The sequence below is a fragment of the Rhinoraja longicauda genome, chromosome 4, assembly GCF_053455715.1.
Source record: "Rhinoraja longicauda isolate Sanriku21f chromosome 4, sRhiLon1.1, whole genome shotgun sequence".
NCBI lineage: Eukaryota > Metazoa > Chordata > Chondrichthyes > Rajiformes > Arhynchobatidae > Rhinoraja > Rhinoraja longicauda.
In genome coordinates, this window is record NC_135956.1 from 75,937,546 (window position 1) to 75,962,306 (window position 24,761).

At 42.0% G+C, this 24,761-nt stretch overlaps 1 protein-coding gene across 7 annotated transcripts in view; it reads left to right on the forward strand.

Annotated features, from left to right (window-relative positions):
* cspp1a (centrosome and spindle pole associated protein 1a) overlaps positions 1-24,761 on the forward strand; it is a 67,838-nt gene that overhangs the window by 37,622 nt on the left and 5,455 nt on the right. For 4 of the 7 annotated variants that reach the window (XM_078398703.1, XM_078398704.1, XM_078398700.1 and 1 more), the window contains exons 22-29: positions 1,279-1,383; positions 4,915-4,981; positions 11,801-11,927; positions 14,903-15,042; positions 18,355-18,489; positions 21,289-21,320; positions 22,631-22,697; positions 22,785-22,894. In XM_078398703.1, coding sequence (XP_078254829.1) covers positions 1,279-1,383; positions 4,915-4,981; positions 11,801-11,927; positions 14,903-15,042; positions 18,355-18,489; positions 21,289-21,320; positions 22,631-22,697; positions 22,785-22,894 — 783 coding nt within the window. The remainder of the gene's footprint in view (positions 1-1,278; positions 1,384-4,914; positions 4,982-11,800; positions 11,928-14,902; positions 15,043-18,354; positions 18,490-21,288; positions 21,321-22,630; positions 22,698-22,784; positions 22,895-24,761) is intronic. The other 3 variants (XM_078398702.1, XM_078398701.1, XM_078398705.1) reach the window with 3 other exon arrangements.

Here is a 24,761-nt window from a genome sequence, read left to right on the forward strand (position 1 = left end):
TCCCCGTACATTAACACTATCCTACACCCACTAGGGACAATTTTTACATTTGCCCAGCCAATTAACCTACATACCTGTACGTCTTTGGAGTGTGGGAGGAAACCGAAGATCTCAGAGAAAACCCACGCAGGTCACGGGGAGAACGTACAAACTCCTTACAGTGCAGCACCCGTAGTCAGGATCGAACCTGAGTCTCCGGCGCTGCATTCGCTGTAAAGCAGCAACTCTACCGCTGCGCTACCGTGCCGCCCGTACCGTGATGAAGTGGTTCTAGTGATTGGTTATGGCACGATTCAACTCCTGTCTTAGAAATGACCTGAATCCACTTCAGATGTCAAATAAGAGATATTGTCAGTCTGTTTAGGCTTATAATACATCTGCAGATTGCCAGAATAATTTGTGTCATATAGGAGAAATTTGCTTTAAAATGGCATGAATCAATTTTGTGCATATTTTTGGAAGAGTAATTGGTATTTTCTAACTTTTTTACTACCAATTTTTTTTTTTATGATCGTGCATTTTGCGTATTCTATTGCTATTTTTTCTGGCATCAACTCACCAAATGATCTGAACAATAATGAATTGCCCAAAGTTTGCCTTCAGTGAGACGTTTAATCACATTAGTCTCATCACAACTGGCAGGATTCACTCGTAGAAGAATCAGTTTTTTAAATAATTCTGTCAGCTCAAACCACAAGTTACTTAAAGTGTCCGACACATCTCCACTCACAGGCAGTGTGCTGCACAGCCCTAAGTAGACTGATCTAAATTGAGATTGCAGTCACTCCATTGCCTGGTCAGTTTCAGCAGTATCCTCTTCAGAATTAGGTAGTCATAAATGCCTTAAGAAATCTTGCAGAAAAAACGTTCATCAAACCTTACAAAAGTCAAAAATAAAAACGAAAGACATCTGACTAAAGATTAGCACCAAATATCTGCACTATTACTCACACTTGAGGAAGCAATCCTTAACAATCAGCACTATTAAGCCTCTGATGAGTGAGGGCAAGGAATGGGTGTAAGTGACAATGATGGAAGTTCGTTGAACAACACAACTTGCACAGGGTTGTGAAGAACATAAGGCACTTTTGGCAAGAGATTGCCAAGGAGATGTTTGTGCATCCTCCATGAATGCTTGCAAGTTTCTTTGTCTGATAAAGATACAGAGTTTTACTTTAACTGTTGAAACAGATTTGTGTATTGAGGGGCTTACCAGTGTGAGTTTTATATTTTCATGAAAATAAATTAATAGATTTGAGTGAAATATCTGTATTTCAGAGATCACCTTCTCCACCAATTCCAACTGTGAAGAACAAACAGGTTACAGATCCAACAGCAGATTTGCCTCCTTCTTCAAATGGTTCCACCCATGAATTAGACATAGTGAGTTTCTTCTATTCTTCTAATCATATGAGAAACAAAATAATAACATTTAATATTATTTCTGCTTTTCAAGTTGATCCAAGTGAAGTCTTAATTTTTCTTTTGTAATCTTAATGATGAAAAATTGAAGTTTAGATTTGACAGAAAGGATGGATTTTAAAAAAAGTACTGTTAGTTCAACTTTTGGAACTAGGAGGAGAGAGTTAGATTTTTCAAGAGAGAGTTCGATTTGGCTCTTAGGGCGAAGGGAATCAAGGGATATGGGGGGAAAAAGCCGGAACAGGGTACTGATTTTGGATAATCAACCATGATCATATTGAATGGTGGTGCTGGCTCGAAGGCCAAATGGCCTACTCCTGCACCTATTTTCTATGTCTATGTTTCTATGAAAAGGAGAGGCATAAATTTCAGTTTGATGCTTGCTCTATGTATTGGGATAGTAGTCTTCCCAATGATTTTCAAGAAAAAAGAAAAAAATAGCTTTTATGTAATGCAATCTATTTTTGAGTATTGTTAAAACTTTTGGAGTAAAATCTAAATGATCTCATTTAGGACTAAATTTGTACTAACATTTAGGTAGGGATGGAACAAATTTGAAATATTGATGGGAAGATTTTGCGAGATTTGTTTGGGTTCTGATCGAATAGTTCAGATAATCAACCAATTTTAGTTGTACTCTGCTGGACCAAGCAGGTCATTCAGAGGAGTGTGTCATGGTCAGCTTTGTCTTGTGCACACTCTGAATTCCTCAGATAGGCAGACTTTCAGAAGCTGCAGCTTCGAGGAGAAGGCTTAGAACTAAATTAGAATGAGAAGGCACAGTGCATCACTGAAGTAAAATGTTATGACACTGATTTGACCTATTTTAGAGCAAGGGTGGAAACCTGATTTGAAGAGCTTCAGAAATGAAGTGCAGGGGAGATGGACATGAATTTTGGAGTGGAATGCATATTTAGAATTTAGAATTAGGTTAATAGTTTAATGACAAGAAGGACAAGCTTTTTTTTTAAACTGCAGAGATATAATGCAGGTTTAGTAGGGGAGTGGGATAAGTATAAAGAGTGGAAAAAAAGTTGCTCTTGAGGATGACTTTGAAGTAAGTGTGGTCCTGCCAGATTTTGTTGTATGTGGATAAAACCAAGAACACAACAGAGAATTGAGTTGTAGGGATTGAAAAGAAGCAGAAATGCTAAGTGAAAATATATTTTAAAAAAGAGTTACAAATAACACAAAAGAGAAATTATGAAGTATTATATCAGTAATTTCTTGTGGGAATTGGAGGAGAGGTGTAAATATGCAGTGCATGAGGTTGGCCTGAAATGAAATCTTACTGATGCCAAAGTTATCATGAAGTTACCAAAGTTCAGTAGATTGATTATCACAGAAGAATCGTTTTACAAAGCTGAGAGAATTTGAAGAGTGCTTGATCTCTTTCGTAGATGTGGTATTTGTTTTTTCAATTTTCTGAGTTGAGTTCATGGAAGAAAAAAAAAACAGAGTTCTGGAACGAGATAATTAATCCTGACGTTTTCGTTGCTTATATGGGAACAAGCCATACAGATAAGAGTATTTAGAATTTCTGCAAAACTACCTGGAATCCAGATTAAGGATCTACAGGTTATTAGTTCTGGATTACTACCATAGAATGATGATAGGTGAATAGCGCAAACTATTTACAATGAAGCAGAATTCCAGAAAAATGTGACGTAACCTTGAAATTAGAATTGGCTTGTTCATGGCTGATTTCAGAATGAACTTCTTTGCACAGAGTGTAGTGGAAGTATGGAGAACCTTTTCTCCAAAAAGATAATGAGACTAAACCAATTAGAAATTTTAAAACATTTCCCAGGCTATTTTTCCCTCCTATCTGATTTTTTTCAGTCTATCTCTCCATCTCCCCAAAATTCCCAAAACGAAGCAAACAATTGGAATATATTTGTGAGTTGAGAAATTCGATGTACGTGCAGGTTATGTTTGGTGGAAATGGAAAACTCTAAATATCTGCTTCTGGTCTCGGAAGATTAGCCTTCCTATTGCTCCATATTGACTCCAGTTGCCCTCAAGTTTAGAGATCCTGAGCTTGAGTATAATCAGCTGCCAATATTTTTTACATTTATGGTGCAGCCAGGACACAGGAGGTGTCCTGAAGTTTTTTAAGTGGCATTGGAAGTGTAGGCTACATCTATTTTCTAGGACAAAAGGGACAAGTGATAACTATAATTCTGAAAGCAGTTACAGATTTTGTTTTGAAAAGTCACATCCATGTCATTGTGGCAGTGGAGATTAATGTATTATTAAAAATCTGCAGGTCCTAGAGCTCAATCCAGTCTGGCAGGCTGACTTCTAGCATGCTGCCAGGCCCTAGCTCGTGACCACCACCTCATACCTGCTGCTTGACTATGACCTCAGAGACGATCATCAGACCATCATATCCTAGATTGTTACCGATCTCATCACTTCTGGCGATCTCCCCTCCACAGTCTCCAAACATAGTTCTCCAGCCCCGTACTGCCTGCTTCCATCTCCTTCTCAAAATGCACAAACAGGACTGCCCTGGCAGACCCATCATTTCTGCCTGTTCCTGCCACCCAGATGGAACTGAGGAAGTAATCCCCATTAGCCTTGGCATCCAACAATTTCCGCCACCTCAATGCGATTCTCCCACCAGTCTTTTTCCCATTCCCACCCCTTTCTGCCTTCTGCAGAGACTGCTCCCTCTGCAATTCCTTAGTTCACTCATCCTTTCACTGCAACCACAGGACATGTAACACCTGCCCCTATACGTCCTCTCTCATATCCATCAAGGGACCACTTCCAGGTTCATGTTCATGTCATCTTAACTTCATCCATAACTTAACTTAACTTAACCTCGTCGACTGCATCCAGTGTTTCTGATGTGGCCTCTTTACATCAGCAAGACCAAGCAAAGGCTTGGCGATCATTTCGCTGAACACTTATGCTCAGATCACAAGGCCTACTGGATCTTCTGGTTGCAAACCACCTTAACTCACCTTCCCTTTCCCATACTTGACCTTTCTGTCCTGGCCTCCTCCATTGCCAGAGTGAGACCACATACAAACTGGAGGAACAGCACCTCGTATTCCACTTGCATAGTTTATAACCTGATGGTATGAATATTGAATTCTCCAATTTTAGGTAACTAACCTCAAACTCCAGCCCCCCATGATTCTCACCCCCTCCCCACACCTTTTCATCTCTGGCCTTTGTCCAACCATCTGTCTGTCAAGAAAATCTCCTTACCTTATCCTCCTGTAATTCACTGGGGTTTGTATTGCTCCTTATTCTTTCCAGCTCTCCCCCCCCCCTCCCACCATCACCACCATCAGTCTGAAGAAGGATCCCGACCCAAAATGTCACCTCTCAATGTTCTCCAGAGACATTGCCTGACTTGCTAAGTTACTAGCACTTTGTCTTTTTTTTAATGTTGTAAAGACTATTTATTTTCCTTACATTTTTGGTGTTTTGGTTTGTACTTATCAAACTTCCTTGGAAAATATTTTTGTTTCATAGCACAATCCACATTCTGGGACCAAGTCACCGCCTGTTCCAGCTCGACGAAACCAACTTCGAGCAAATGGTAATATTGGTCAAGAGGATTATATTCATGTTTGTCCTGGTGCTGTTCAATGTAATTAGGTATTAGATAATATCAGGACATTTATCCATGGCCTTTCCGAGGAATTATGAGGGGTTGTACTTTGGGAGGTAGAATGTAAGGGGAAAATATCCAGTTAATGACAAGCAGCTTAACAGCAATCATGTACAGAGGGTTCTTGGGGCCCAAGTCCACAGCTCCCTCAGAGTGGTAACAAAAGTAGATAGCAGCTGTAGAAGGTGTAGGGTATGTTGACTTCATCGGTCGGGGCATTGAGTTTAAGAATTGGGAAGTCATGTTGCAGCTTTATAGGACATTGGTTAGGCTGCCTTTGTAGCATTGTATGCAGTTTTGGTCACTCCATTACAGTAAAGATGTAGAAGCTTTAGAGAGGGTGCAGAAGAGGTTTATCAGAATGCTGTCTGGTTTAGAGGCTATTCGATAGGAGCTGTTGGACGGATTTGGATTGTTTTCTCTGGCCTGTTGGAGATTGAGGTGAAACCTGATAGAAGTATATAAATATTGCAAAGCCCCTGGAACCGAAGGAGGTGGAACAACCTGTCCTTATACCCCCTCCCTTGACTCCATCCACAGACCCCGACAGTCCTTCCAGGTGGGAGAGAGGTTCACATGCACCTCCTCTAACTTTCATCTATTACACCCGGTGTTGCCGATGTGGGCTCCTGTAGAGAGACTTGTTTCACTGAACATTTACACTCAGTCTGCCACGGCCTATTGGATTTCTCGGTTGCGAACCATTTTAACTCCCCATCCCATTCCATACTGATCTTCCCGTTCTGGGCCTCCTCCATTGCCAGAGTGAGGTCACACGCAAATTAGAGGAACAGCATCTCATGTTTCGCTTGGGCAGCTTACAACCCAGCGGTATGAACGTTGAATTCTCTAATTTTAGGTGACTTGTACAAACATCCCTCTTCACTACTCGTCCCTCTTCCCCCTCCCCCCCACCTTGTCCCCCTACTTCTACTAAAAGTCAGTTAACCAGATCCACAGTTCACAAAGATGTATCCCTCTTGGGATTACACCGTTCCTAGCCAACAATGGGATTATCAGGGAACCTCCCTGCTTGAGGTAAAATGTTGCCAACCCTGTTTTGTCCTGGTCATTTGTTTTCAGTCTCCCTCCCCCCCCCCCCCCCACTTACAATCAGTAAGTATGAAGAAGAATCCTGACCTGAATCTAATTTTTCCAGAGATGCTGACTGACCCGCTGAGTTATCCAACATTTTGTGTCTAAATACAGTATTTGGTTGTACATTTAAAGTTTAGATTCTTTACATTATTTATTTTATTGCTGTTGTCAACATATTAGTGGCATAGCAAAGTGAATGAACAAAACTGCACCAAGAATTCTGGAAGATAGACTTCAATGTGATAAATTGTGAGATCATTAACTCTGATCCTTAAAATGGAGTATTATTTAAATGATGAGAAGCAAGGAAATGTGGAGAAGGTTCAGGGGGTCTGAAGTCAGATGTAAGCACCACATTGCAGATTGACCTTCGAGTAAATGGCTAAAGAGATTCACCAGAATATCATGGCCAAAAGGTTTAAAGCATGAGGACAGTTTTCAAAACCGACACTTGTAATCGGTTGTCGAAAAAGAATAAAGAGTGATGGTGTTTTAAGAAGTCATAAAGTTGCCGGAGAAACTATTTCTTATGCGGAAGGTGTTGAGAATAGGGTTGTAATATTTTTACATTTTTTCAGAGCTGCATCATCACATGCAGTGATGTAGAATTCAAATATGCTTCTGCCATAAATTGAGACCTAGTCAATTAAAACTTTCAAAGCTGAAATCGATAGGTTTTGTTTAGACAGAACATTGGTAGATGCGAAACACGAGATGCTGTTCCTCTAATGTGATGGTACAGAAAGTGACCCTTCGCTCACGTCAATCAATGCTGAACAAAAAGAAAGCTGATTTGGCTATTCCCAGACCCCAGGTCAGTCGACAACCTTGTGTCATTGCAGTAATAGCCAAAGCAGATTTTTTGTGTGTGGTCATCCGTGGTTTTTAAATACGCTTTAGATCCCTGCCTCAGTCCCCTTTCAGGACCTAAGTTATAGGGTACAACCATTCTTTGAGTGAATTTCAATTTTCTTTTAGGGTAAAATTTCTGTAATTGTTGTACGAGGACCTTAATCAAAATTTTGCAAAAAATAGATACTGAAACAAGCTATTCAGCCCCATCACTCTATGCTGGCATTTGAGGCTTCTCCCATCTTTCCACTTCACCATTCACATTATTACAATCAGAGAATCATACAAGATGTATAAGAAGGTGACTGAAGTGGCAAACTGAGTAAGAGATGGCAGCAGAACATTTAAAAATAATTTTGTTGGTTCATTTAACACAAACTTAAGTGATGTTATTACAGATTGGGAGATTTTTGCTGGAGTGTGAACCTCCAAAATGGCAGCTGTGGTATCCAACTCGTAGTGCAACACTGATTTGTTTTATATCATTTTGTTGCATAATTTCAGGTTCATTTCTCCTTACTTAGAGTCAGAGAGTGATACAGTGTGGAACCAAGCCCTTCGGCACAACTTGCCAACAATGTCCCAGCTGCCCTAGTCCCACTTGCCTGCGCTTGGTCCATTTCCCTCCAAAGCTGTCCTATCCATGTACCTGTCTAACTGGTTCTTAAACGATGGGATAGTCCCAGCCTCAACTACCTCCTCTGGCAGTTTGTTCCATAGACCCACCACCCTTTGTGTGAAAAAGTTACTCCTCGGATTCCTATTAAATCTTTTCCCCTTCACCTTGAACCTTTGTCCCCTGGTCCTCGATTCCCCAACTCTGGGCAAAAGACTGTGCATCTACCCGATCTATTCCTCTCATGATTTTGTATACTTCTATAAGATCACCCCTTATCTTCCTGCGCTCCATGGAATAGAGACCCAGACAACTCAACCTCTCCCTATAGCTCACATCCTCTAGTCCTGGCAACATCCTCGTAAATCTTTTCTGAACCCTTTCAAGCTTGACAATATCTTTCCTATAACATGGTGCCCAGAACTGAACACAATATTCTAAATGCAGTCTCACCAACGTCTTATACAACTCCAACATGACCTCCCAACTTCTATACTCAATACTCTGACTGATGGCCAACGTGCCAAAAGCCCTTTTGACCACCTTATCTACCTGCGACTCGACCTTCAAGGAACCACGCACCTGTACTCCTAGATCCCTCTGCTCTACATTGATTGATAAATATATCTCTTGATGCTCCTGAACACATCATCAGTGATGTAACGTGGGGTCATTGGGTGTCTTGGGTCTTTCAACATCAGACACCCTCGCCCGGGCGACCCAACCGTGGTTGATCAGACCACGACGTGTGTTCAGGTGGCATTCGCTCCTCCCCATGAACCTCCTCTCCTGATCCAGAGCCATCTCGAGGCTTTCTCCACTGCCTCTGTGGTGTTCTTGATGGCTCTTCTCCTCTCCATTCCGGTGATGCCCAGAGCACTCAAGGCTTTGTAGAGCGCTTGCCCTGCAAAACCTCAACAGCCAACCTTGATGGGCATACACCTTGCCTTCCAGCCCTGCTTAAGGCAGTCTATGACCAGCTCTTCGTATTTGGTCTTCTTTCTCTCGTGGGCCTCCTCCAGATGGTTCTCCCACGGCACTGTCAGTTCCAACAAGACGATGTTTTTGGTCGCCTCTGAGACCAGGAGGATGTCCGGCCTCAGGGTGGTCGTGGCGATGTGCCGTTGGAAATTCAACTGTTTCACCAGGTCTATAGAACGTTGCTAGTCCTGCGCAGTCGCCAGGATTCCCGACAGATTCTTGGCTGCTGTGGTTCTTGGCAGCTGCACTCCAGCCTTCACAAAGGTGATCATCTGGGTGGTGGGGCGTGCTCGTCTGCAGATGCTGAATCCCATGCTGATGGCTTCTGCAATGGGTTTCAGAACCTGGTCGTGACGCCAGGTGTACCACCCTGCCCAAGAGCCTTTGGGCAGCAGCTCAGGATGTGTTCCAAAGTCCCCTTTTATTTCCTGGTCCCTTTTTGCCCTTCTGATTTCCTTTTTTAGGTTACTCCTTATTCCCGAAATTCCTCCAGGGATACACTTGATCCCAGCTGACTATACCTGTCCCATGCATCCTTCTTGTTTTTGACTAACATCTCAATTTCCCTCGTCAGCCAAACCTCCTTACGTTTGCCTGCTTTGCCCTTCACTCTAACGGGGACGTACATATCCTGAGTTTTCTTCAGTACACTTTTAAAAACATCCCACTTGGCCGATGTTCCTTTCCCCTCAAATAACCTGCTCCAGTCAACTTGTGCAAGACCTTCTCTCATACCCTCAAAGTAGACCTTACCCCAGTTGAGCATTTTAACACGTGGACCCTCTCCGTCCCTATCCATAACTATCTTAAACCTAATGGAACTGTGGTCACTGGTCCCAAAAGGCTGGCTCCACACACACTTCATTAACATGCTCTTCCCAATTTCCCAACACTGGATCCAGCGTTGCCCACTCACGTGTGAGGAGCCTCCACATACTGCTTAAGAAAACTCCCCTGAACACTTTTGAGGAATTGCATCCCATCTAAACCCTTCACCCTATGATTTCCCCAGTCTATATTGGGAAAGTTAAAATCCCCTACTACAACGACCTTATTGACCTGCAGCTGTCTGCAATCTCCCGGCACATTTGTTCTTTTAATTCCCTTTGACTATTCGGTGGTCTGTATTACTCCCCCAACAAGGTGATCATCCCTTAGTATAAGAAAATAACTGCAGATGCTGGTACAAATCGATTTATTCACAAAATGCTGGAGTAACTCAGCAGGTCAGGCAGCATCTCGGGAGAGAAGGAATGGGTGACGTTTCGGGTCGAGACCCTTCTTCAGACTGATGTCAGGGGGGCGGGACAAAGGAAGGATATAGGTGGAGACAGGAAGATAGAGGGAGATCTGGGAAGGAGGAGGGGAAAGGGAGGGACAGAGGAGCTATCTGAAGTTGGAGAAGTCGACGTTCATACCACCGGGCTGCAAACTGCCCAGGCGAAATATGAGGTGCTGCTCCTCCAATTTCCGGCGGGCCTCACTATGGCACTGGAGGAGGCCCATGACAGAGAGGTCAGACTGGGAATGGGAGGGGGAGTTAAAGTGCTGGGCCACCGGGAGATCAGTTTTGTTAATGCGGACCGAGCGCAGGTGTTCAGCGAAGCGATCGCCGAGCCTGCGCTTGGTTTCGCCGATATAAATAAGTTGACATCTAGAGCAGCGGATGCAATAGATGAGGTTGGAGGAGGTTGGAAAGACTGTTTGGGTCCTTTGATGGAGTTGAGGGGGGAGGTAAAGGGACAGGTGTTGCATCTCGTGCGGTTGCAGGGGAAAGTGCCCGGGGTTGGGGTGGTTTGGGTAGGAAGGGACGAGTGGACCAGGGAGTTACGGAGGGAACAGTCTCTGCGGAACGCAGAGAGGTGATGGGAAGATATGGCCAGTGGTGGGGTCCTGTTGTAGGTGACGGAAATGTTGGTGGATGATATGTTGGATCCGCTGGCTGGTGGGGTGGAAGGTGAGAACGAGGGGGATCCTGTCCTTGTTGCGAGTGGGGGGAGGGGGAGGGGGAGCAAGAGCGGAGCTGCGGGATGTAGAAGAGACCCTAGTGAGAGCCTCATCTATAATGGAGGAGGGGAAGCTCCGTTTTCTGAAGAACGAGGACATCTCGGAAGCCCTAGTGTGAAACACCTCATCCCGGGCGCAGATGCAGCGTAGACGGAGGAATTGGGAGTAGGGGATAGACTTTTTGCAGGGGACCGGGTGGGAAGAAGTGTAGTCCAGATAGCTGTGCGAGTCGGTGGGTTTGTAGTAAATGTCCGTCATTAGTCTGTCTCCTGTGATGGAGATGGTGAGGTCCAGAAACGGGAGGGAGATGTCAGATCATCCCTTTCTTGTTCCTCAGCTCCACCCATAGAGCCTCACAAGAGGAACTGTCTGCAATGTCACCTTCAAACACAGCCGTGACATCCTCCTTAACCAACAATGCAACCCCCCTCCATCGCTTTTTCCCTCACCCCATCTCTCCTGAACCTCCTGTACCCCGGAACATTGGGCCGCCAGTCCTGTCCGTCCCTTAACCAGGTTTTAGTCATGACTACAACGTCCCAGTCGCTCATACCTATCCATGCCCTAAGCTCATCTGCCTTACCCGTCAAGCCCCTTGCATTAAAATACATGCAGCTTAAACTAACCCTCCTTCCTCGCTCTCCGCCTTTCACCTGCATATTTTGTCCACTAACCTTTCCCACCACCCTTCATACCTCTAGCCTCTCACGTGCCTCTGTCCTGCACGAGATCCCACCCCCCTGCCAATCTAGTTTAAACCCTCCCGTGTAGCATTAACAAACCTTCCCTCTAGGATGTTGGTCCCCCTCCAGTTTAGGTGCAGCCCGTCCCTTTTATACAGGTCACCCCTGCCCCGGAAGAGATCCCAATGATCCAGAAATCTGAATCCCTGCCCCCTGCACAAACTCCTCAGCCACACATTAATTTCCCCTATCTTCCTATTCTTACCTTCACTAGCACAAGGTAATGGAAGCAATCCTGAAGTCACTGCCCTGCAGGTCATGCTTTTCAGTCTGCTACCCAATTCCGTAAATTCTTGTTGTGGAACATCCTTCCTCTTCCTACCTATATCATTTGTGCCAACATGCACGACAACCTCAGGCTGCTCCCCCTCACTCTTGAGGATGCCGTGCGGTCACTCCGAGACGTCCTGGACCCTGTAATTTGAATGATCTCTTCTTGTGTTTTGACAGAGGAAAAGAGAGATATAATTAGTGAGTTGTCAGCTTTGAGGAAACAGCTGCGAAGCGAGGAACGGCGTCTTGAGGATCAGTTTCAAAATGCTGATATGGAAGATGATGGAGCAGTTGCCATGGCCAGGTTAGAAAAACAAGCACATTTCTGTAACAAAAATTTGGAAAGCAGTGATTAAAGAAAATAGGAAGAAAAGAGCAGAAAACTGTTTTGTGTTTTACCATACATACTTTATTTTCTGAGTGGAAAGTAAGTCATATAATGGTCTCAACTCCAGTCTCCAAAAACTTGTATTCATCTGCAGAACTCAAGAATTGTTTATAATCCTGAATTTCATAGCTATTAATATTTGGCAAAGTTACAGATAGCACCCCAAACTCATCCAAATACCTGCAGGTAACCACAATAAAAATAATGAAGAGCAGTTTTCCTTAAATCAAAATCTGCAGATAATTCCAGGTAATAATCTTACAAACCTACAGTACATTCATTAACTTCTGCTGTGTGGTTTTCTCAGCCTGTTCTTAATTCAATTTATACATTGCACTGTGATCTCACTGAGAAGCCTTTTTTTATTGGAATTTCTAGTTAATAGATTACTGGAAATCATATACTATAATTGAAGTTTCATCATTCATTATCCTGGTATCTATAGAAAAGATAATAAGAAATTAATAATTAAAATAAGAAGAAATTAGGTACACAAGGTTGCAAGGAGCTTGTAGCAAAAGTTGCTCCCAATTATACAGTGTCCTCCATAATGTTTGGGACAAAGACCTATCATTTATTTATTTGCCTCTGTACTCCACAATTTGAGATTTGTAATAGAAAAAGTCACATGTGGTTATAGTGCATATTATCAGATTTTATTAAAGGGTATTTTTATACATTTTGGTTTCACCATGTAGAAATTACAGCTGTGTTTATACATAGTCCTCCCATTTCAGGGCACCATAATGTTTGGGACACATGGCTTCACAGGCATTTGTAATTGAGGTGTGTTTAATTGCCTCCTTGATGCAGGTATAAGAGAGCTCTCAGCACCTAGTCTTTCCTCCAGTCTTTCCATCACCTTTGGAAACTTTTATTGCTGTTTATTAACATGAGGACCAAAGTTGTGCCAATGAAAGTCAAAGAAGCCATTATGAAACTGAGAAACAAGAATAAAACTGTTAGAGACATCAGCTAAACCTTAGGCTTACCAAAATCAACTGTTTGGAACATCATTAAGAAGAAAGGGAGCACTGATGAGCTTATTAATTGCAAAGGGACTGGCAAGCCAAGGAAGACCTCCACAGCTGATGACAGAAGAATTCTCTCTTTAATAAAGAAATATCCCCAAACACCTGTTCGACGGATTAGAAACACTATTCAGGAGTCAGGTGTGGATTTGTCAATGACCACTGTCTGCAGAAGACCATGAACAGAAATACAGAGGCAACACTGCAAGATGCAAACTATTGGTTAGCTGCAAAAATAGGATGGCCAGGTTACAGTTTGCCAAGATGTACTTAAAAGAGCAACCACAGTTCTGGAAAAAGGTCTTATGGACAGATGAGATGAAGATTAACTTATATCAGAGTGATGGCAAGAGCAAAGTATGGAGGAGAGAAGGAACTGCTCAAGATCCAAAGCATACCATCTCATCTGTGAAACACGGTGATGTGATTTTTATGGCCTGGGCATGTATGGATGCTGAAGGTACTGGTTCACTTATCTTCATTGATGATACAACTGCTGCTGGTAGTAGCATAATGAATTCTGAAGTGTATAGACACATCCTATCTGCTCAAGTTCAAACAAATGCCTCAAAACGCATTGGCCAGTGGTTCATTCTACAGCAAGACAATGATCCCAAACATACTGCTAAAGCAACAAAGGAGTTTTTCAACGCTACAAAATGGCCAATTCCTGAATGGCCAAGTGAATCACCTGATCGGAACCCAATTAGAGCTAGATAGAGCTCTTAAGGAAAGCGGAGTCAGGGGGGTATGAGGAGAAGGCAGGAACGGGGTACTGATTGAGAATGATCAGCCATGATCACATTGAATGGTGGTGCTGGCTCGAAGGGCCGAATGGCCTACTCCTGCACCTATTGTCTGCACTCTCGAGAATTTAGAAAAAAATAAGTGATTACATTAAATGTACAAAACTCTTATGAGACAGGGGTGTCAAGATCCACCTGTAGATGCTTAGTTGCTGAGTACTTTAAGATAAAAATGATATAATTTTTAGATACTAAGGAAATCAAAGTATGAGATGCACATTGCAGGCATATGGCATTGAGATAAAAGCCAACAATATTTTACTAAAAGTGGAGATGGCACAAGGGAGCTGTTAATTTTTATGTTGGGCACATGGTGTATTGTTCTAGTTTAAGTAGTTATTTGTTGCCTCTTATAATACTGCCAAGCATTTTCGTGTATGCCCGATATCAAAAAGGACCATCTTTTTCTCGGCAAGTATAATTGAATTATAGGGTTGAGAGCTGTTAAAAATGCAGGTAAGGAGTTTAGAGAAATGTTTTAGATGACATTCTTTTGACATTCAATTTATTTCAGTATGCCCCAACCAGTGATTTTCTGTGTAATAAGGTGTGGTTAAGTGACTGCTATTTTTGCTGTAAAGTAAAATGCTGCAGATGACGGAAAGGTGAAAGACAGAAAACATTGGCCAGATGTAGTAAGATATGTATTATTGGCAGGGAAAGGGATAGTATAGCATGAATTTATTGCTAGTAAAAATGGCATGTTTCTTTCTCCACAGATGCTGCCTGATCTCCCAAATAGTTTCAGAACTTTTGTTTTCTATTTATTGTACATTTGACTAAATAATGGAAATATGACCTTTCAAATGCATTCACCAGTTATTATTTTGCCTCAGAATCTGAATCTATAAATATGAAACATGAATTACTGTTAAAACACAAAGTACGTGCTATAACACCAGAATAACGCTCAACCAAGAAAACCAAACCCAATGCCAAAGTAGTATCTAAACTACCTATACACATTCATGTTATAGGACATGGAGTTAAATGTGCTGTCAATGCTTTACCTTTTGAAGTTAATATTTCTTATTTGTAAAATGTTTCTTAATAGGAAGCGAGATAGAAATCATGTTGATGTCTTTGATTTGGCCAGACAACGTATACAGGCCCTGGTACACCGACCTCCTTCAAAAGGGCCAGATTCTGTTAATTTACAAAACATTAGAGAATTCAACGACCTAAAGTACAGAGGTAGGTTCAGATAAAAATCATAATTTGGACTGGTCTACTTTACTAAATGCATGCTCTGCTGAATACTTTAGTCATAAGAAAATGTAGTATTTTTATTGGCGGTGTTATGAATCAGATCAAATTTCATTAATATGACATAAATAGTTATGTTTACTAATGGGGGGGTGTGTGCAAATATTTTTTTAATTGTTTGACTTGAAGCTGTGAATTTAAATGAATATATAACTTATTATCTCGTCAAATATTGGCACCCAATCATCATTGAATTTAAATCAAATTAGCTGAAAGGCCTGGATATGCCACTGACTGGTGTGCCACTGAAGCTCACCAATTGCCTGTTTACGAAGCCTGTTCTCTTCCTTAGTAGCTCTCCAGGCTCAATATTTTGACATGATCATCAAGGCTGAGCACGCTCTCTGATTGAAACTGGCAGTCCTGCTCTGTGTTCTGCTTTTATTGCAGGTTTAGCCACCCCCCGTTATTTGAAACTATTAAAAAAAACTAGATTTTCCATAAATGATTTGGATGTAGGAGGCATGATCAGTAAGTCTGCAGGTGACATGAAAATTGGTGGAGTTGTTGATAATGTGAAAGGTAGTTTTAGGCTACTGGATGATGTATGTTAGTGAAATGAGCTGAGAAATTGCAGATGCTACTTAATCCAGACAAATGTGAGGTGATCCTTGAAATCAACAGTGGCCAGGTTGATAACGTGATCAAGAGGTCTTATGAGACCTCATTGGTTGAAGCATTACATACCGAGTAAGGATGTTGTGCTTCACGTTTATAAAACATTGGTTCCACTTCAGCTGAAGAACTGTGTAGTTCTGGTCACCACTCTGTAGGAAAGACAATATAATTGGAGAGGGTATAGAGGCAATTCACCAGAACGTGGCTTGGGATTGATCATTTCACTTATGAAGAGAGGCTGGCTCTGTTTACTCTGGAATGGAGGAGGTGAAATGGAGACATATGTAACATTGAGGGGCACTGCAGGAAACCTTTCCTGTCAGCAGAGATAGATAAAACTAGAGGACATACATTCAGGATAACAGGAGATTTGGAGGGGATCTGAGGGAGACCTAATTCACCCAAAAAGTGGTGTTAAAGAGAGTGACAAAGCCACCTCTAGACGAGACCATAAGACATAGGAGTTGAATTGGGCCATTCAGCCCATCGAGTTGACTGCCATTCAATCACGGCTGATCTATTTTCCCTCGCAGCCTCATACGCCTGGCTTCTTCCCGTAATCTTTGACACCCTTACAATTCAAGAATCTATCAATCTCTGCTTTAAAACTACCCAATGATTTGGCCTCCACAGTTGTCTGTGGCAATGAATTCCACAGATTTACCACTCTCTGGCTAAAGAAATTCCTCATCTATATTCTGAAGGTATGTCCTTTTATTCTGAGGCTATGCCCCCTGGTTCTTGACTCTCCCATTACTGGAAACATCCTTTCCATGTTGACTCTATCTAGGCCTTTCATTATCTGATAGGTTTCAATGAGACCCCTCCTCATCCTTCTAAACTTCTAAACTTCAGTAAGTACAGACCCAGTCATCTCTGGGATCATTTTCCTAAACCTCCTCTGGATTCCAAAGCCAGCACATCCTTCCTCAGAAATGGGGTCCAAAACTGCTCACAATATTCCAAATGTGGTCTCACCAGCACCTGATAAAGCCTCAGGATTTCATATTTCCTCAAAATGAATGCTAGCATTCTATTTGCTTTCCTGACTGCCAACTCAACCTGTAAATTAACCATTTGGGAATCCAGCACCAGCATTCCCAAATCCCTTTGATTTCTGAATGGTTTCCCCATTTAGAAAGTAGTCTACACCTTTATCCATTCTATCAAAGTGCATGACCATACACTTTGCTTCGCTGTATTCCATTTGCCACTTCTTTGCCCACTCTCCCAATCTGTCCAAGTCCTTCTGCAGTCCTCCTGCTTACTCAACACTATCTTCACCTCTACCTATCTTCGAATCATCCGCAAACTTGGCCAAAAAGCCATCAATTCCCTCATCCAGATCATTAACATATAATGTGAAAGGTGGCGATCCCTGCAGAACCAGAAAAGGCCCCCTTTATTTCCACACTTTGCCTTCTGCCAGTCAGCTAATTTTACTATGATGCTAGTACCTTGCCCCTAATACTATCTTGTTCAGCAGCCTCATGTGGCACCTTATCAAAGGCCTTCTGAAAATCCACATAAACAACATACACAGGCTCTCTGTTGCTTATCCTGTTTGTTACCTCCTCAAATAAAATACTACTGATTTTTCAGGCAAGATCTCCCCTTAACAGAATACGTTTACTTTGGCCTGTTTTATAATGTGCTTCCAAACATCCTGGAACCTCATCCTTAATAATGGACTCTTAAAATTTTACCAACCACAGAAGTCAGACTAACTGGCCTAGGATTTCCTTTCTTTTGTCTTGCTCCCTTCTAAAACAGTGGAGTTATATTTGCGATTTTCCAGTCCTCTGGAACTATTCTGGCTCTAATGATTCTTGAAAGATCACTACTAATGACTCCACAATCTTAATAGCTCCTCTTTCAGAACCCTGGCGTGTAGTCCATCTGTTCCAGATAACGTATCCACCTTCAGACTTTTCAGCTTCCCAAGCATCTTCTCGGCAATAGTGAATGCACTCACTTCGGCCCCATAACCCCCTTGAATTTCAGGCACATTTCTTTGTTCCCCATTACTACTCCGCCAAGGCCTGCTGGATCTTCTGGTTGCTAACCATTTTAAGTCCCCTTCCCATTCTGACATTTCTGTCCAAGGCCTCCTTCACTGCCAGAGTGAGTGAGACCACACCCAAACTGGAGGAACAACACCTCATATTCTGCTTGGGTTGCTTAAAACCCAAAGGTGTGAACATTGAATTCTCCAATTTTAGGTAACCACAACATTCTCCCATTCTGCCCCCACTCTCCCCCCCCTCTCCTGTGCCTCACCTGCACACCCACCTATTTCTTCCCCTCCCCTTCTACCTTAATTCATTCTCTAGCTTCACAATTTGCAACTCTTCAATCCTTTTGTCTCATCCCTTCTGTCTTTTCATTTCTGGTCTTGTCCAATTCTCTTCCCCACTTTGTTCTGGCCCCCTCGCCCAACTTTCTTCTCTCCCTTATAATCAATCTGAACAAGGGTCCTGACCTGAAACGTCACCTATCTATGTTCGTCAGAGATGCTGCCTGACCCACTGAGTTACTCCAACACTTTGTGTAGTTTGTTTTTAACAAAACTATTGCCATCTTTAGAATTTAAGGTTCCTGTTGTAACTCCCTATTATATAGATTCAGCAACACGTGCTCAAGTAAGACAAATGTATCCAGACCCTCCAAATGATAGTAATACACTGGAGATTCAACAGGAGGCTTTATTGAGAGAACAGAGAAAGAAACTGGACATCATGAAAAGGAAAGAAGCAGGTCAGTAATACATAATCTAACTAACATTAACCATGCTATTTGTGATGTTACCAGCCCCTCTAAAAAGTTAAACATTTTTATTTTGTTTTCCGCCCATAAGGAGGCATTTGTTTATTAATTGTGTATACTGACATCCTTTTGTCTACAACACATATATGCACATTTTCTTAATGTGTAAGTGTCCCTGTCTCCATTAACTTTATGACCTTTCTTTCAAGCTAGACCCGGATTGATGAAAACTTATCCTCCTTCTGTTTGCTCTAATTTATTTTCCATCCTAACATCTGACATACCTGTCAAATGTCTATTAAATTTCTTCTATTTCTCTTTCTTGTCTTTGATGTTAAACTTTAAATCTTTTGTTTTCTCATCTCCAGCACTGAAGATTTATTGGGCTTTTGCTGATGCTCCTTAAACCTACAATCACCCTGCTTTTGAACCATCACAATAGACAATAGGTGCAGGAGGAGGCCATTCGGCCCTTCGAGCCAGCACCGCCATTCAATGTGATCATGGCTGATCATTCTCAATCAGAAATCCGTTCCTGCCTTCTCCCCATACCCCCTGACTCTGCTATCCTTAAGAGCTCTATCCAGCTCTCTCTTGAATGCATTCAGAGAATTGGCCTCCACTGCCTTCTGAGGCAGAGAATTTCACAGATTCACAACTCTCTGACTGAAAACGTTTTTCCTCATCTCAGTTCTAAATGGCCTACCCCTTGTTCTGGACTCCCCCAACATTGGGAACATGTTTCCTGCCTCTAATGTGTCCAACCCCTTAATAATCTTATACGTTTCGATAAGATCTCCTCTCATCCTTCTAAATTCCAGTGTATACAAGCCTAGTCGCTCCAGTCTTTCAACATACGATAGTCCCGCCATTCCGGGAATTAACCTAGTAAACCTATGCTGCACGCCCTCAATAGCAAGAATATCCTTCCTCAAATTTGGAGACCAAAACTGCACACAGGAGACCAAAACTCACATCTCCACCTTTTACTTCCTGTTTATTACTTTCTTTGAAATACTTAAACATTTGAAACGCACCTCTAAATATTTGTTAAATCTACAACAATAGTTATAATCTAGAATTTTTTGCACTCTTTGGAAACTAATATTATTTGGGCATCATTTGGCTTTGAATATAACGAGTTTAAAGTTAAGTTAATTGTTTAAAGAAAAAACAAAAGTAGGAAAAGGATATTGCTCATGTGCTTTTGACTAGGTCTAGTTGAGTTCTTAATGATCAAATGGGAATCCTAGATTATGTTGTATACAATTGTGCACACATTTAGTTTAAAAGGGAGGCTGACATTCAGTGAAACAATGTTTTATTTTGGATGCTGTTAAGAACATAAAAACAAGAGGAAGACTCGGTCAATCAGCATTCTTCCCCCTTACATTAAACCTATGTCCTTCAGTTTTATCTATCTCTTATATGGGGAAAGGTTTTCTGCAGTCTACTCTAATCTATACCCCTCATTATATACTTAACTCATGCCCCTCAAACTTTATATATTCAGCATGCCCCCACTTAACTTACATTGTTCCAGGGAGAAAATACCTAGATTCTTTTTTTCCTTTTAACTGAACGACTAAATTCCAGGCATTATCTTGGTGAATCTCCTCTGCACATTCTCCAGTGCTTTCACATTCACCCTATATCTTGATTACCAGAACTTAAACAGTCCTCCAGCTGAGGACGGACCAGTGTTTTATAAAGTCTGAACATAACCTCCCACCTTCTGTATTAAATGTCCTGACTAATGAAGGCCAGGCCATTCGTACCAGGTTACCCCCTGCATTGCCACCTTCAAGGATCTATAGTGTTTTCTACAAAGTCATTAATGTAGATTGTAGGTTGTTGACCTTCAGGGCTGATCCCTGTGGCATCCTACCAGTGCAAAAAAAAACTCAGTAGGTCAGGCAGCATCTCTGGACAGAAGAGGGAATCTGTGGAGGCAAACTGAAACATCACCTGTTCACTCCTTCCATAAATGCTGCAAGACCTGCTGTGTTCCTCCCGCATTGCTTTTTTGCTTAAGATCATAGCATCTTTAGTTCCTTGCGTCTGCATCCTACCAAACACTGAGTGCTTATCTGAAAATGACCCATTCATTCCAAATCCCTGCTTTCTGTGAGCCAATAAATTACCCTCAATACTGTGTGTTAAGAAGGAGCACGACATGAGAAGTTGGGGGAGCCAAGCTGCCTATGGGCATCCCCAGACATGCTGCAGAAACAAAAAGAGAAGCCATTGCAGGTGATTCACTGGCGATGGCCGATGGACGGAGTAGAAAAGTCATATTTTCCATGCTGCATAATGGAGGAGAAGCTTTGATAACCAGTGGTGTGGTTGGTCTGCAGACAGATTGAAGACAAACAGATTAGTAATTTGATTGGCTGTATTTGTGATACTGACCCTTGCTAGAGACAGTCCAGAAGTAGGTAAATCACAAAAGATGTTATAATAAAATCCAACTGTACTAGTTCAAAATTGTTATCTGGTGTGGGGTATAAAAGGTCATGGATATCAAACTGGTGATTTTTTGTATGAACTAACCTCAATGACATCCTGTGACATGTTGTGAATGTTCAGGTTCTGAGATCTGCCACAAGGGCTTATACTATCTTGGCAAAAGTTCTGATACAGTAAAAGTAGAAATGCTAGAAGCACTCAGCAGATCTGAAAGTTCATTCGAAAAAAGATACCTTGATTTTCATTTCAGGTTGAAGGTAATCGTTTTATGTAAAAAAAAGTTTCTCAATTTATCTTTTACGTTTCCCATTTTTTTTATAGCATCCCATATGAATTCACGCAATATAGAATTGGTAAGTAAATTTCATGCTGATAATCACAAGCAAAATGAATACCATATACAGTAAACCGTCACATTAATGGACCACACGGGGGGTAATGATGTCCGTTAATGCCTATTGTCCACTATAACCGAATAAGGAGGTTAATGTGTACAGTATTAATGGAATAACAACCAATACACATACACTGCTCAATAAACAGTCACACAAAATACACAATACCTTGGGATGACACAGCAGTAGGGTTGCTACCACACAGCATCAAAGCCCGAGTTCCACCCTGACCATGGGTGCTCCCTATGGCAGCGTGGGCTTCCTCCCGCGTTGTGGAGATGTGCAGGTTTGTGGTGTGGTTGGCTTCTGTAGGTCATTGGAGGAGCTGCTGTCAGTGGCTTGGGTTCGATCCTACCCTCAGGTGCTCCCTGTGCCGCATGGGTTTCCTCTGGGTGCTCTGGTGAACTGGTTGACTGGGGATGGTGCAGGTGTGCAGGGGCGCCCGGTGGTCCACGGAGGCTATTTGTGCTGCAGGCCTGCACGTCTTTGCGGTGTCGGGAGGAGGTGGGTGCGGCACTGGGGGAAACTCACGCTGTCACACTGTCTTTGCAATGTGGGAGGAAAGATAGAACTACTGCGGTAATTGTCCTGAGGTGTAGCATAGAATTAGTGTATGGTGATTGCTGCTCAGTTTTTCCACGCTGTATCTCTAAACTAAACTAAGCTAAAATGGTTCAAAATCACCAATCGCTCCATCCACCTAGTTGTCATTCTATGAAACAACGAGCTCGGTCTACAACAGATTCAGTTCACTGTAACCGAAATCCATTACAAAGAGGTCCATTAAAACGAGGGTATACTGTATAGCCTATTTTACCTGCGTGAGTTATAAAAAGGTTGTAGATATAAACTGAAATCCTTCAAATAAAAGTATCTGGTGCTCTTGTTAACAAAATGGATCAGTTGATTTTCTTTCTCCCCATTTAGGAAATGGTTTAAGGAAGCTGCATGCTTGCATCCATTTTGCAGGTCATGTCCAATATAATATAAAATTCAAAATCTTTCTCTAAACTTTACAATTTTCTTATCTTATTGCACACTTATCGCAAATCAAAATAATCAAATGCAAAACAAAATATTTTACGGTTGATTTTCATTACAAGGTGAAAAACTTAAAATGTCAATATGTTGATTCAGCATGGTGATGTGAATTATACATTGGCAATTATTTTCTTGGGAACATTTTATTACATGCATTAATTTATACCTATGATATTCATTTGTATATTTACGCATTTCCTAGTTTAATTTTTTGAAAATTACTCTAGCAGGCTCGAGGTTCACAGGAAGACTTAATGAAGAATTCTTTGCTGGAATCAGAAAGTGCCTTTTTAGGTCAGTGCTACATCTCGAGTCTCTGAAATAAATTACAAAGGCAAAGTTTCAGTTTTCCTTTTAACTTCAGTGCAATCTCTTAAACAGGAAGTCATGGAGAAACTTTCCCTTATCCTGTAGATGTTGGGACAACAGCAACTGAACTACCTCCACGCGAGAGACGGCGCCGGAATCGAAGTAGACAGGACTTGGAATCTGTACGTTACCTATTGCTTGTATCATTTTGTTATTTCCTCTTTAAATTATTTATGGTTTTCATTCAGTAGATATGTATATACAATCATGAGATAGATAAGGTAGCAGTCAGAACCTTTTCCCAGGATGGGAATACTAATACTAGAGGGCATAGCCTTAAGTTGAGAGGGGCAAATTTATAGGAGATCTGCGGGGCAATTTTTGTTTTACACAGAGGGTGCTTTGTGCCTGGAATGTGCTGTTGGGGGTGATGTTGGAGGCAGATACGAAAGTGGCATTCAAGAAACTTTTCAATAGACACATGGATGTGCAGGGAATGAAGTGATATGGATTATGTGCAGGCAGTTAAGAGTTGATCTGATCCTGGTCGGCACAGACATTTTGGGCCAAAGGGCCAGTTCCTGTGCTGTATTACACTCTTCTATGTTCAAAGAATGAAATGTACAAAAATAACTTAAGAATGTGGAAAGTAGGAAGTCTCAGTGTATTAGAATTTTTTTGGGGAATAGCCCTGTGATAAAGTGAAATGGCAGGTTAGGGTGTGCTAATGAGGAGGCAAAAAGGTTTACATTGGGCTTTGTTATAATCATAAAGGAGCCCTCAGACAATGAATATAAGTGGAATTAGGAATTAATTGTTGGCAATAGGAAGCTGAAGGTTGCCCTTTTGAGTTGAACACAACCAGTCCACAAAGCAATCTGCATGAACACCGAATGCAATACGCTATATGTAGTACAGTCACGTAAGTGAATCGCTTCTTCACCTGGAAAGACTGTTTGGGTTTATGGACGGTAGGAAAGGACGAGGTGAAAGATCATTTGCTTTTTTTAAACACTGTAGGACATGGAGTGGGTGATAGCACTGGATGGTAGCAAGTGTCAAGAAGAAATGGTCCATTGAAATGCTGGAAAGGGAGTGGAAGATGTAGCTGAAGGTGGTATCTTGGAATTATCTTGAGGTTGCAAAGGATGATCAGTCAAATGTGGAGGCTGAATAGCAGAAGCTGAGGGTCAGAGAAACTATATCCCTGTTTTATCAGGGTAGGGGATGGGGAGGTGGAGAGAGCCAAGGTGCAGGAAACAACATTGGTGTAGAAAGTTGCATCATCAGTGCACAAATGACAGAGACTAGTACTAAGAGAATGGGAAGAGTCCAAACAGTTTTGGCACTTTTTGGGCTAAAAGATTATAATTAACTTAATGTTACACATCCTTTTGTTCTATCTGGACTTTCAGAAGGCCTTCGACAAGGTCCCATATAGGAGATTGGTGTACAAACTTAAAGCACACGGTATTGAGGGTTCAGTGTTGAGGTGGATAGAAAATTGGTTGGCGGACAGGAAGCAAAGAGTAGGAATAAACGGGTCCTTTTCAGAATGGCAGGCAGTGACTAGTGGGGTACCGCAAGGCTCAGTGCTGGGACCCCAGTTATTTACAGTGTATATTAATGATTTGGACGAGGGAATTGAATGCAACATCTCTAAGTTTGCGGATGACACGAAGCTGGGTGGCAGTGTTAGCTGCGAGGAGGATGCTAGGAGGCTGCAGAGTGACTTGGATAGATTAGGCGAGTGGGCAAATGCATAGCAGATGCAATATAATGTAGATAAATGTGAGGTTATCCACTTTGGCGGCAAGAACAGGAAAGCAGAGTATTACCTGAATGGTGACCTATTGGAAGAAGGGGAGATGCAACGTGACCTGGGTGTCATGGTGCACCAGTCATTGAAAGCAAGCATGCAGGTGCAGCAGGCAGTGAAGAAAGCGAATGGTATGTTGGCATTCATAGCAAGAGGATTTGAGTTTAGGAGCAGGGAGGTTCTGCTGCAGTTGTACAGGGCCTTGGTGAGACCGCACCTGGAGTATTGTG